Here is a 14,316-nt window from a genome sequence, read left to right on the forward strand (position 1 = left end):
TACCACTTCTAGAGGATTTTTAATGACTTTTAATTGTGATTAAAATTTATGACTTTTAACATATTAATATCAAAAGGCTTTAAAGCATATAATGTGATGAACAACCTCCACATTTTTCTCTTTTTTAGAGAGAGAGACTGAACATCTCTCATTTTGCCCTCTCTTCTCATGTCATATCTATGGATGCGGAGCCCGATTTAAAATTGTATTGGATTAATATTATTAACCGGGTTCTAATTCCTGTGGTATTGGGTTCCAGAATCCGAACTTGAATTACTCGAACCAAATGACCCCGTTATATTACTATTTGAATGAGTGAAACAACCAGAATTACACCCACATTTACATCTAAATGAGTATAAATAGAAGATTCATACAACCCCAACAAACACTCGTTGCAACCAATGTTCAAAAATATTTAGTTAAACTCCGTTGCAACCAGCAAACACCTGTCTAAAACAATGTGTATACAAATGTGGAACTGTTGTTGGTTCACCTGCAAAACTTCCTGCCTCACAAATGTCAACTGCCCTAGATTTCGGTCAACCGTCATCGATTTTGTGTGGCTAAATGAAGAAGAAAGTGAAGGTTTTAATCCTTTCTTGTTTTCTCTTCTTCTACACTTGACTTACTAAGTATGAATACACCAACCACAATAAGCAGTGCTCCTGCAAACCACTGCATCAATCTATCCATCAGTTTTGGAATAAAGGTGTTAAGCCATCTGTTAAAAGTTAATCATGCTATATTTTATAAAGTCAGCACATGAAATCATTTAACCAGTATATGACCCGTTAACAACTTGACTGAAACCCATTTACAACCCGCCAACTCATTTGAAGTTAAATGGGTTATGTGGCAAAACAAAAGGGAGCATTTCATATGTTCCATAAACGTCAATGCATGACTATTTTTACGATATCGAAAATGCCTTTTAATTAAGAAAAATGCAACAATCTTGTGGGACCAAAATTAATACCAGTATGTTTTGGCTTTATTGACCCGTAACCAGAAATATGGGTTCGTTTGAGCCATTTTTGTAATGATTTGGACCGGCATAAAGAATCTGAATGGGTCCAAATGGGCATAATTTAGAACATGTGGTCCACGATTAATGTGTTTAACCCATTTGTTTTCAATCCACCAGCCCGATTAACACGTTTATAACTTGATTATTATCCACCAACCTGTTTGACATGTTTAGATAAGAGGGTCAGACGGGTCATGTTCGGGTTACATGATTTTTAAGTCTTTGGCGTTTAGGATTCATGTTTTTGACACAAATACATATATGGGTGGTGTTGAGGTTGAACAACTAAACCTGACAACCCGACATGATGAACACCCCTAGATGAAACACATTTGTTACATTTTTCAGGTTGCGTTGATTTTTTTAAGTCAACAATTCCTTTTGTTTTATTTTATTTCATAATTTTATATTGATGTTTTAAATCTTAATACTGATCTAGGTTTTATCTTTTTATAATATTAACTTGGTATTGTAATTCATTCTAATTACACCTTAATATATCTATTTGTAGCTATGTTAACTTTTCTGGGGTAAAGATTATAGTTTTCTTTAGGGGTTTTTCACCTTTTCAGTAAGGTTTAACACTAAATAATAGTTCTCATGATTACATTTAATAAATTGGTTATTTACTAACAAAAATCAACAAGAAAGAAAAAGGAAGTACATGGTCAACCAATATAGCCCGTTTAGACACTAACCCATTTTGACCCGTTACCCAAACTACTCATTTTGCCATCTCTAGACTCTAGTCGGTTCGCAACCAAAATAAGGAAAAAAAAACAAATTTCAGTGACATCTCATCAAAGACAATGTTGTAATTTTCTTGCATTAAAGGAGGTATCTTTTTCTTCTTGTGATATCGATACGCGTACTTTGTATGTTAACTAACAAACTGAAGTTATAATGTCAATTTACCGATGTATTAACCAAATGTGTAAACAAAACTTTGATTCACTTAAGATTTAATGGTATCATCAGCAGAACAAAATTCAAGTGTGATAACTGACAATGGAAGTATATAATAATAATAATAATAATAATAATAATAAAGATTCATGAATCATAAAATATGTACCTTTGGTGACAACGGTTCCTCAAACAGGAAAAAGCCAGCTAAACCCGAAGAAAGAAAGTTGGTCGCAAAGTTGGTTACAGTAGCTTGCAGAGATGAGAGAGCCTTCAAGCTATTCACATAGCATCCCCACATCATTACATTGAATAATATAACCATACCGTACCTAACAAGCTGTTAAATGAAGAAAAAAACGTGCATTAGTTACTTGCAAATAAACAAGCATACATTCATTTTTAACCATATTATATGCTTAATTAGAAATATAAGAACAATGGAGATAATAACGCAAATAAAAACATGGTGACAAACCCTTACTTAACAAAAAAACTTTCAATGAACAGATGAACTTATTTACATAGGCCTGTAAACTAGCTGAACGAACACGAACGTGGGCATGTCCGTGTCCGTTCATTTTGTTGGCCTGTTAAATCTTGACATCATATGGCTGGAACAAATTACAAAACTTATGTCATAATTTATGTCACAAAACATTATTATTGCATTATCCTAGGTTAGGAGTAGTGTCTGTTAAACACACCTTTAACTGTATTAACCATCATGTAACTGTCACAAACAAAGGCTACAAATATCCGTGTAAATCTCATTTGTAAATATCAATAATTATCGTTTGTTTATTTTGTTCTCTCACATAGAAACCTTTGTAAATGAACTAACCACAAAATCCATTCCATATCCTAACCCCAACTCATAACATTTAACTTTAACTGACCACGAACACAGACATATAATCGAGCAATCGTTTTTGTTTATGTTCGTTCATTATGACATAAACTTAAACGAACAGTTCACGAACGTAAATGAACATGAAAAAAAAACCAGCATATTTGATCAAACATAAACAAAGACAAACGAACAAGTCTAATACATCACAATTCATCGAAAAACACATCTAAATTAGTGGTTTAAACTTGCATGATTCATTAAAATATCCATCATGATTCTTCTACCGAACGAGCCCCCTTTATGTTTATATTCATATAAATATAACCAACCACCCATGTACTTAATAAAATTTAAAGAGACAAAGGAATGCACATCATGTTAGGTTTATATAGAAGAGATGCATATGAGGAATTGATTATTAATAGCTAGGATAGGTCAGATCAGTCCCTAGGGTTTCTATCTCGGGCAATTGAGCACAACACATTAGACCTAAATTCTTCCTTCAAAATTAGACATGGAAATTAAGAATTGAGTGAGAATTTGTAACGTATTTGAAGGATGATTAAGATGAGAGTAGTGCACCTGTGGGGTGATGAACTTGGCAGAAATGGCGGCAAAGGCGGCATTGAGTCCCGCAGAGACCGCCCAACAGTAACCGTAGCCTTTCTTCTTCTTGCTCGCCATACAACTCGCCGCAGCCATCATCCACCAACAACTATAATACCAATGTTTTGAAAACTTGCTAATACCGGATGTTCAGGCAAGTAGCCGGTGGCTCGGTAATACACTAATACTAGGTTATATCGCTGCACCGGTTTAAAGCTAAAGTAAATTTTATTGTTTTAAAAATTTAGATTTTTAATTAAAAGTTTTAACCTGGCGGCATTTTTCTATACCATCGAATCGATTAGTTTTAACATATCAGTCTTTCCTATATCATAAAATCACGTATTTTTGAAATAGTTTTTGAGTTCAAATTGTATTTTTATGAAATGGAAAATCCCCAATACGCCCATATTTATTAGGGAAGTCAAACAAATGTCCATAACCAAAGGAAATCTCTAAGACTGTTCGCATCAGTTCAGGGTAATTTTCTTCACAAACAGCCTAGTCAGTGTGCCACATCAACTTTCCATTTATTTTTTCCACAAACATTTTTACCTACAACAATAACATATTCATTCTTCCCACAAACAACCTCATAATTTCCACGTCACCAATATGGAGGACCCACAAACCATCATCCTTCACCATCCTTGATAAAGGATCTTCAAGGATGGATGACCTCCACCTCAACCTCCATAACACTTGCATTTTCCATCATTCTCACAAATCTCCTCCACATAAGCTATAGATGGCCTTGATGCGGAAGGTCTAATCTTACTATTCTAATAAATAAGTACTACTATATGCCACTTGTCAATTTCTTAGCAACTTTCACCATTTTTAACCCATTTTCAAAAAAATGGTATCTCTTTCGGTTCAACCCGCCTCAATAAATAAGTACCACATAAGCTAGTGTTGGTTGCATACTTGTTGAGCTTTGCTCTGCAAGTATTTTATTTTGTTTATATTAATTTATAATTCTGTTTTAATACTGTTTTATTTTATTTGTTTTTTTTTTCTATTAAAGAAAATTATCTAAAATAAGATAGATCTGAAAACCAAAATAATGAAAAATTTTAGTAATTAGGATAAATATAAATTAAGATCAAACTTAATATATTATTTCAATCTTTCCTAAATATATACTATTTAAACGAATCTATTAGTATCAATGTTGTAAAAGTAGGTTTCCAAGACCGAGTACTCTCTGAGTACTCGCTACAAGGTATGGCGCCGAGGAGAGTTACTCTAACTCCGCCTAGTTACTAAGAATTGATTAAATGTGGTTAACCTCGGTCAAAATCACATTTAATCGGTCAACTTGAGCCGATTTTAACTTTAATAATAAAATACAATTCATATTTCTATAATATTAGAAAAAACATATCACTTTTTTTAGTTAATGACTAGCAAAAGAATAATTTAATATTTAAAATTGTATTTCTCTTATATTTATATTGATAATTTGTTATAAATATTAGTATACTTATGATATTTGACGTTTATATAATATTCAAGAATTAATTTTCTTTATATTTACCAATTTCGAGTACTCTCCGAGTACTCCCCGAGTACTTCGAGTACACCCAACTCCCGAGTTGATCGCATAGGGTCCTCCGCCTAGCGACTTTTGCAACCATGATTAGTATTAAAAAGTTAAAGTCGCTTTAACTTTCAAGTCAACTATTTAAAATTAACTTTCAAGTCAACTTTAAAGTCGCTTTTTCTTATTTGTAGACTCATTGCGTAATGTTTTGTTTTGTAATTTCTGTAATTTTAATGAAAGTTGTAATTGTATTAACAATATATGATAATTGTGTTATTGATTGTATTTTGTTTAACAGTTTAAATATTGTAATTTTCATTAATTCCCCGTGTAATACACGGGTCTCCAACTAGTATGTCTATGAAAATAAGCTAGGTCCCCTATCTATTCTTTGTCAACCTACTGTTTTTCAACCAATAAATAACGGCCACATGCTTATTTATACGCCAGGGTTCGTATTTACATGTTAAAAACATCAGGAAGCAACTCTATTAGACAATGTGTAACTAAAACTCTTCACATAGGGGCGTTGCGCGACACATGACGTCCTTGCCAACAATTGAGAGTTTTGCAAAAAAAATAATGTAGTAAAAATGCCAAAACTCTCCGGCAATCATTACTCTCTCTCTCCCCCCGTTAACAATGAAGAGTTTTCCAAAAATTGATGTAGTGATAAAGAGTTCATAACTATCCAACAATCATTACTCTCTCTCTTCACAACCAAAAGATATAGTTACACCCCTTGAATCGATTAGCGTGTATTATTGATGGTAGACACAACATCTCTTTCATTTGTGTCGAAAGCTAGTTCGAAGATTATGGTACTATTGTTACTATACAGTGATCTTTCCATAAGTGCTCCAATAACGTTCTTAACTATTACTCAAATAGATTTTATAGTGATGTAACAAGTTACTAAAAAACATAAATCACACAAGTGCAAGAGTTAAGTTCATAAACAAAAAGACTATTGAAAAACTGATAAGTCATGAAGAGGTAGGTCCCAGCAGAGCCCAGTTGGACCCGCAAGACTCACCTTGAAGAGGAACGTCTGCGCAGAAACCAACTGGATCCGCAGGACCAACCATGCTCAGAGACGTGACGTCCTTACGCGCAGTACGCAAGCTGGTCCCGCAGGAAATGCCTCCCGATGGTGAAGGACTCCGCCTGTTCCCGCAGCTTCGGATACAAGCCATCAGGGAAGGCCACCCGCGCAGCAAGGCTACACGCACAAGGCACTTAGCTCTCAATCACTCAGTGTCACCTGAGGGAATGAGCAAAGCCGGGAACAATCCCGCACAAGGGCGGGAGGGGGAATACTCCCGCCCAAATAAGCCAGTCCGTACGATACGGGAAGATCTTCTGTACTGTACCTGACGAGGTATGGGAAAAAGATCTGACTAAAGAGACGACAGCTTACTGACACAGTATGGCGAGCAGCATGCTCCTGTACTGTGTCACTATTAGCCGCTGCCTACTCACCAACTACTGCCATACCACGTGCGTAGCCGGCAGTTGGTGGAAAAGGAATAGTACACAGCAGGCCTGGTCACTATCAGCCGCTGCCAACCCACCAACTACCAGCAGGGCACGTGCGTAGGCCACTGTTGGTGGAACAGGAACACTGTTGCAGCCGGCCACACCTCCTTGGAAACCTACCTTCGGCTATAAATACCACAAATGGTATGACCATCATATCTCAACATATTATCATCATATTATACCTGATATCTGCTCTAGCAATCTCTTAATATACATTTATATTTAAAGAGCAATCTAGTCTGATTCTCACGCCGGAGGGTGGTCACAAGGAGGAACCCCCCCCCCCTTCTCAGTGACAAGCTTACGGTGTCTGTTTTGCAGGTTATCAGAAGAACCATCTTCTCAGGGTCTAACCCCTCGTGGGAAACATCTATCTAACCCCCAGGTTACCAGTAATCTGCCCGGGGTCCGGTTAGTGTTTCTTCATTTGCGCCATCCGTGCATAAAGCTATAACATTTTTCTCCAGTTTTTTCAAACTTCTAAGATGGTTAAAGAAATTCCGGTAACCACAACCCCAGCTACTGGGGGGAGTACCGGCAACACAGTTTTTACAAACACTACCCCGGCTACCCAAGCCGGGGCAAGTGAAGTAAATTTTACGAACACTACCCCAGCTACCCAAGCTGGGGCAAGGGCAGTAAATAATCGCTCACTGGGATTCACCGATACCCAGTTAGAGAAACGAACAAGACTCCCCCGCCAAACACTCGATGAAGTTAAGGCATGGGCGGAGGCACGTCAGAGGGAATTCCAAGCTGAGTTGGACGAACGCTTGCGTTCCGTCCAACAGGCTGACGAATTCGAAGATTACTTGGATGACTCGGAGGAATCCGACTCCGACGCGAACCCTCGCCATAGGGCAAAAGGGAAGCGTAAGGAAACGGACTCCCAACCGAGAAGGCATTTTGGACAAGCCTTCAAACCAAAAAGCACAGGTGGAAGTCCACGAGACTTCTCCAAGACATTCAGACCGAACGTTGCAAATGCGGGAACGTCCAAATTTGCAAGGGACATTGCGGAAGCAATTGCCCCAAAAAGTGCCAAACAAATGTCCAGCATAGGCACATATGATGGTATATCCGACCCAGATGATCATTTGAACAGATTCATAGCGGGGGCAACCGTCAGTAGTTGGACGGAACCTACATGGTGTTACATGTTCCAAATGACACTGGTCGGGGCTGCTAGAGCGTGGTTCGATCGTCTACCGGTCAACCACATCTACGACTGGGCTGACTTCCAACAGAAGTTTAGCCAACACTTCAGCCAGCAAAGAAAGTACACCGAGGAGCAATGGACAATCCTCAAGTGCATTCGAGAAAAAGATGAATCTTTGCTAGACTTCATCACTCGCTTCAACTCGAAGAAGCTAAGTTTGGGTAACATTAGCGAAGACCTTGTTCGTGCTGCCTTTATCCAGGGCGCGAACGACCCAGAGCTCATCCGCACCTTAACGGGTAAAGATGGCATGCCATCCACATGGGATGCCATCATGACAGCAGCTAAACGCTTTGCGGAAACGGAGAAGCAACTGGGTAGAGATCTCCCACAGAGCACAAACCTCTACACCCAGAAAACAAGAGAAGACAACGTTCTCACCGCCCGATTAAACAAAAAGCGGAAGCTAGGCAATTGGCAGTCAAGGGTAAACTTTGACACCTCATCCGGCTTGCAGCATCGGTTAGGCGGAAGGGATAACGTACAGTCCAATAAGAACTCCAGATGGACGCCGCTCACCAAAAGCGTCACCGAGATATTCGCCACTGAGGAGCTCCCATGGCCAAAGCCTCAAATAATCCGACATCGTCACAATGCTGATCGGAGCAAATACTGTGACTTTCACAGGACAAAAGGCCACAACACCGAAGAATGCATAGACGTGAAGGACATGGTCGAAGCATTTGTCAGAGATGGGACGCTCGCGCACCTCGTGGCGCAATGAACGCTGAGCAGGCTGATGCGTGTAGAACCCCAGCTGGGGAAAACACGAATAAAATTCCAGCTTCAATGTGGAGACTACATGCTGCGTAAAGAACGAGATCCCGAACCAGGTGCGTATCGGCTCGATGGCACTCCCATCCCAACAACATGGAAGGGAGCTCATTTACACAGTTTGCATGTAAATCAATTCCAAATATGTAAAGAAAAGGCCAAGAGCCACTTCTAATGGAAATGATTCTCCTTAAAACATTGACGCTGATGATTTTACATTTTTATGAACTATCAACACTAATGCCGGTTTTCACCGCATACATAAGTGTGAGTCGTTGCGTGGGGAAGGCGGCAAAACCCGCATAAACCCAAAAAACGACAAACCTTCACGCAGGTCAGTTGAAGGGGAAAAGTTCAGTTATCCCACTAAATGAAAGTGCTGGTCTATCCGCATGAATCATGAAAAAGGGAACTGAACACTAACCTATTGACAACCGCGCGTCGAACGGTTAATTTATTCAACACGGATATGCCGGTTTTCACCGCATAAATACGTGGAAAGTCGTTGCGTGGGGAAGGCGGCAAAACCCGCATAAACCCAAAAAACGACAAACCTTCACGCAGGTCAGTTGAAGGGGAAAAGTTCAGTTATCCCACTAAATGAAAGTGCCGGTCTATCCGCATGAATCATGAAAAAGGGAACTGAACACTAACCTATTGACAACCGCGCGTCGAACGGTTAATTTATTCAACACGGATATGCCGGTTTTCACCGCATAAATACGTGGAAAGTCGTTGCGTGGGGAAGGCGGCAAAACCCGCATAAACCCAAAAAACGACAAACCTTCACGCAGGTCAGTCGAAGGGGAAAAGTTCAGTCCCATTAAATGAAAGTGCCGGTCTATCCGCATGAATCATGAAAAAGGGAACTGAACACTAACCTATTGACAACCGCGCGTCGAACGGTTCAAAACAGAATTTCTAACAAAAGGATGAGGAAAACCTACACGCAGGTCAGATAAAGGTAAAGTTTAGCCATCCTACTAAGTGCAAGTGACGGTCCTACCCGCACAATCACGAAAGAGGAAGCAAAACTTCACACCTATTATCTACCACGTTCAAAGGTTAACTTATCCTCAGAAAGGATGAGGAAAACCTACACGCAGGTCAGATGGTAAAGTTTAGCCATCCTACTACGTGCAAGTGACGGTCCTACCCGCACAATCACGAAAGAGGAAGCAAAACTTCACACCTATTATCTACCACGTTCAAAGGTTAACTTATCCTCAAAAGGATGAGGAAAACCTACACGCAGGTCAGATATAGGTAAAGTTTAGCCATCCTACTACGTGCAAGTGACGGTCCTACCCGCACAATCACGGAAGAGGAAGCAAAACTTCACACCTATCTACCACGTTCAAAGGTTAACTTATTCTAAACACTTGGAAAATTGCTAATTTAAACTAAAGTATGCAACTCATACAACGTTTACAAAGCAAGGAACCCAACGAAAGTAGCGGTCTTACCCGCAAAAAGATTTATATTTCACAATGATTCATTACAAGAATGGCCGGGTAACTACCCGCCTACAAGAAAATAAATCTATACAAGCTAAATCTATCCTAGCAGTGGGAAGGGATCTTCAGGATCAGGCTTCAGGGCCACTTCCACTTGGACCAGCACCGTCAGTAGAGCGTGGCAGTTCAAGGAAAGCCTTAAGGATAGCTAGCCCATCATCAGCAGCAGCAACTTCATTCACCTTCTCCACCACCGGATGCGGGAAGGCGGCGTACTGATTCACTGCTTGGTCGTAAACAGCTTCAGTATCAACATTGTACAAAGGGAAGTTGGAAGGCGGGATGCCTTTCTCAACGAACCCTAGACCAAGCAGGAAGCCGACCTTTTCCCCATCCTCGTGAGAAGCGTTGAGGGCTGCGCTCATAGCATCATCGTAAGAGGTCTCAGCAAAGACCCGATGCACAACCTACAAGAAAATATACAAGTATCAGAACCTTTTCTATTTACAAAGAAAAGCGTAAAGACAAGAAAAGCTTACCTGAGACAACGCTTCTCGAAGAAGCCATTCCTTGGCAACCAGGGCTTCTTGGAGGGCAGCTTGAGCTTCGTTTCGGGCGCGATCGGCTTCACTCCTGTTGAGGTTGGCAAGCAACACTTCTTTAGCCGCAGCCTCTTCGACGCCCTTCAGCTTACGCTCAGCATGGTCAAGCACCCCCCTCTGGTCCAGGATTTCTTGGAGCTTTTTGGCGTCTTCCATCGCCAAGGCATCATGAGCCTGCTGGAGAGCCTCTAATTTGGCTTTAAGTTCTTCATTCTCCACGCGTAGAGGCTCAGCAACAGCTTCAGCCTTGGTGGCCCTCTCGGTTGCGTTCCTCGCAGTTTCCTTAGCCAGCCGAAGCTGTTCATTAACAGCTTGGGCAGCCTTGGAACGGGCCTCGAGTCGTGCCTGAACTTCAACCTCGAGGGCCTTGAAGGCCTTCTCCCTTTCCGCAGCTACGGCGGAAAGCCTTTGGTTCTCCTCCCGGACAGCCCGCGCCTGAGCTACTTCCTTAACGCGAGCTGCTTTTAACTTGTCGTTTTCACGACAAAGCAGCTCGACGCGCGGCTGCATCCGGGCCAGGAGAACCCGAAGCTCATTGCTAAGCCTACCCTCCTGGTAGCTAGCCATGGCTTCCCCCAACGCACCACTAGGAGCAGCGTGACGAGCCCACTCCACGCACTCCACAGGGGTGCGAAGGGTTGTTCCTCGGCGAATGTTCCATCGTGGAACATACACTTCATTGGAATCCGACACTGCAAAAAACAAAAAGCAGTTAGGAAAAGATGATAAAGAAAATATATATATAAAATGGGCCAAAAGAACCCTACGCACCTGTAGGGTCAATTACAGGCCGATAGCCGCCGAACCCATCACCTGAACCCAACGGAAATCCATCCAAGAGGTCAGGCAGATGGGAAGGTGGCAGAGATTGGCGAGAAGCCCCATGCGTACCTGATGGATCGGCCGTCGTTGCCGCGGTCGCCGCCGCGGAATCCGCAGCAAAAGTTACCGCCGGCTCGGTGAAAGATGCTGTAAAAATAGCACTCACAGCCGGCGGTGACGTCATCACAACTGGAACAGTCGGCTCAACGGAGTGAGCAACTGAACCAGTGGAAGCAGGCGCAGGCGCCTGGGTCGACGCCTCAGGTAGGCTGACCAAGCCTACCGTCATTGGCGGGGTGATACCACTCTGCGCTCCACCCTGGAATTGCGTCAACATCCACGCCTGCACAAAGAAGATAAGTGTTAAATGATATTAAGTTTGAAGTTAAAAGAAAAGTTTGTACTTACGGGTTTTCTTGAGCCTAAAGGTACGGAGAGGCGGGGACGGACCCGATGGAGCCGGCCTCTTTGCGCCGGTCACCGTCGTCTTCTTTGGCTCTCCGGAGGTGACAGTCGCAACCTCTGGAGCGGTGGTCTTATCACCACCGGGATTCCCCGCCACCTCTTCGCTCTCGGTCTCCGAGTCAGACCGAGGCGCTGGATCGGCAGTGGAGGCCTTCTCCTTCCCCTTCCCGCCGGCAGCCTTCTTCTTCCGCACCAACGGAGGACCATCTGCGGATTCCTCATCAGAACATACGATTAGAGGAATTCCAGCAGAGGTTTCAACATTGAGGGGTCGAGGGTCGAAGAGCGCCTTACCTGGCCGACGGGAGCTAAGGATCTCATGGCCTAGCGGATAGACCTCCACGAACCGATCCGCCGTTTGTTCTAGGATGGGCAACTCGTTCTCATCTAGAGCGCGAGTACCCATCCGTGCGGGGACCGTCAGCCTCCTGCGGGTTCAGGAGCGACTGCAAGTCGTTCCCCCTCTGAAATAAACAGGAAAAAAGTTAGAAGAAATTCTAAATCAACAAAAAGAAAGAAAGCATACCGTAAGGAACAGAGTTCGAACCGTATTCGAGGACGATTGGGATCTTTTGCGCATCGGCAGCCTTCCACACCCGGCTCATCCCCAGCATCACCATCCCGGACTCCGCAAACCGGTAAACCGGAGATTGGACCCAAGATATCTTCGAGAACCATTCCGCCTCCTGGTAGCTGGAGGCGTGAAGGCTTGGGAGAGCTTGCCCATTCTTAAACTTCATGGCAATGGGGATGGCGCGAGCGGATATGAAGAAGAACTCCCACTTCCTGCACGATCTGACACAGTCAGAAGAAACCGTCGCACGACGTTTCAGAGTTTTGGACTGTTCTTTCCACCAACTCTTCGAATTTCAAAATTCAAAATTCAAAAAGATTAAAAAGTAAGCGGGAAAATACCCCCTTACCTTGGCAAACAAGTAACCGTAAGACGGCTGCGGGTACAGTGTTAAGGCCAAACCCTTCACATACCTAGCACCCCGCAGGGAATTGAAGCCAAGAAAACCTTGGCAAACAAGTAACCGTAAGACGGCTGCGGGTACAGTGTTAAGGCAAAACCCTTCACATACCTAGCACCCGCAGGGAATTGAAGCCAAGAAAACCTTGGCAAACAAGTAACCGTAAGACGGCTGCGGGTACAGTGTTAAGGCAAAACCCTTCACATACCTAGCACCCCGCAGGGAATTGAAGCCAAGTAAACCTTGGCGAACAAGTAACCGTAAGACGGATGCGGGTACAGTGTTAAGGCAAAACCCTTCACATACCTAGCACCCGCAGGGAATTGAAGCCAAGTATACCTCGGCAACCAAGTAACTATAAGCCGGGTGCGGGTACAGTGTTAAGGCAAAACCCTTCACATACCTAGCACCCGCAGGGAATTGACGCCAGGAATACCTTGGAAGTAAAGTAACCGTAAGACGAGCGCGGGTACAGTGTTAAGGCAAAACCCTTCACATACCCAGCGCTCCGCTGGGAATTGAAACCAAGAAGGATCTTCTGGGCAATGCTTGCGGAAACGGAAATAACATCCCCGCATAGCGGGAACGTCGAGAACTACGTTGTTTGAAACTCCAGGATGGAATTGGTGGTTTTAACATAATTGATCACTATGTTCAAAACAACCAAAACCTCATGGAGAATCCACACAAGTGGGACTCAACGCTCCTGACTTGCGAGGAGGTTACAGACCTACCCGCATCATACCCAAAGACCAAGCAGGAAACTCGGGAATTTCTGCAAGTGACAAGGACTTCCGCGGGAGGAATCCCCATGGAAAACCTTAAAAAAACCCTTTTCAAAACCCTTTGCTTAAGTCCAAAAGTTCACCTCACTTTATTAAACACTCATGAGAAGAACATTGGACTGGGGGGACTTGAAGAGGTAGGTCCCAGCAGAGCCCAGTTGGACCCGCAAGACTCACCTTGAAGAGGAACGTCTGCGCAGAAACCAACTGGATCCGCAGGACCAACCATGCTCAGAGACGTGACGTCCTTACGCGCAGTACGCAAGCTGGTCCCGCAGGAAATGTCTCCCGATGGTGAAGGACTCCGCCTGTTCCCGCAGCTTCGGATACAAGCCATCAGGGAAGGCCACCCGCGCAGCAAGGCTACACGCACAAGGCACTTAGCTCTCAATCACTCAGTGTCACCTGAGGGAATGAGCAAAGCCGGGAACAATCCCGCACAAGGGCGGGAGGGGGAATACTCCCGCCCAAATAAGCCAGTCCGTACGATACGGGAAGATCTTCTGTACTGTACCTGACGAGGTATGGGAAAAAGATCTGACTAAAGAGACGACAGCTTACTGACACAGTATGGCGAGCAGCATGCTCCTGTACTGTGTCACTATTAGCCGCTGCCTACTCACCAACTACTGCCATACCACGTGCGTAGCCGGCAGTTGGTGGAAAAGGAATAGTACACAGCAGGCCTGGTCACTATCAGCCGCTGCCTACCCACCAACTACCAGCAGGGCACGT

At 43.2% G+C, this 14,316-nt stretch overlaps 1 protein-coding gene across 1 annotated transcript; it reads right to left on the reverse strand.

Annotated features, from left to right (window-relative positions):
* Nucleotides 1-495: 495 nt before the first annotated feature.
* On the reverse strand, nucleotides 496-4,043 carry LOC143605222 (uncharacterized). Its single transcript, XM_077081425.1, has 4 exons — nucleotides 3,988-4,043; nucleotides 3,372-3,504; nucleotides 2,106-2,276; nucleotides 496-678 (listed from the first exon to the last, which is right to left on the reverse strand). Exons 1-4 carry the CDS (start codon nucleotides 4,041-4,043, stop codon nucleotides 592-594), a joined length of 447 nt encoding a protein of 148 aa, XP_076937540.1. The 3' UTR covers nucleotides 496-591.
* Between the last annotated feature and the right edge of the window lie 10,273 nt (nucleotides 4,044-14,316).

Source organism: Bidens hawaiensis, unplaced genomic scaffold, assembly GCF_021521415.1.
Source record: "Bidens hawaiensis isolate Kalapana, Puna unplaced genomic scaffold, B.hawaiensis_p1.1 tig00068711_1, whole genome shotgun sequence".
In the NCBI taxonomy this organism is placed as follows: Eukaryota; Viridiplantae; Streptophyta; class Magnoliopsida; order Asterales; family Asteraceae; genus Bidens; species Bidens hawaiensis.

Coding starts and splice junctions, on each gene's coding strand:
- LOC143605222 (XM_077081425.1), bottom strand. CDS start 4,043: ATGGTGAAGGATGATGGTTTGTGGGTCCTCCATATTGGTGACGTGGAA. Junction 3,505..3,987: donor GGTGACGTGGAAATTATGAG/GTTGTTTGTGGG, acceptor TTGGTATTATAG/TTGTTGGTGGATGATGGCTG. Junction 2,277..3,371: donor CCAAGTTCATCACCCCACAG/GTGCACTACTCT, acceptor TTCATTTAACAG/CTTGTTAGGTACGGTATGGT.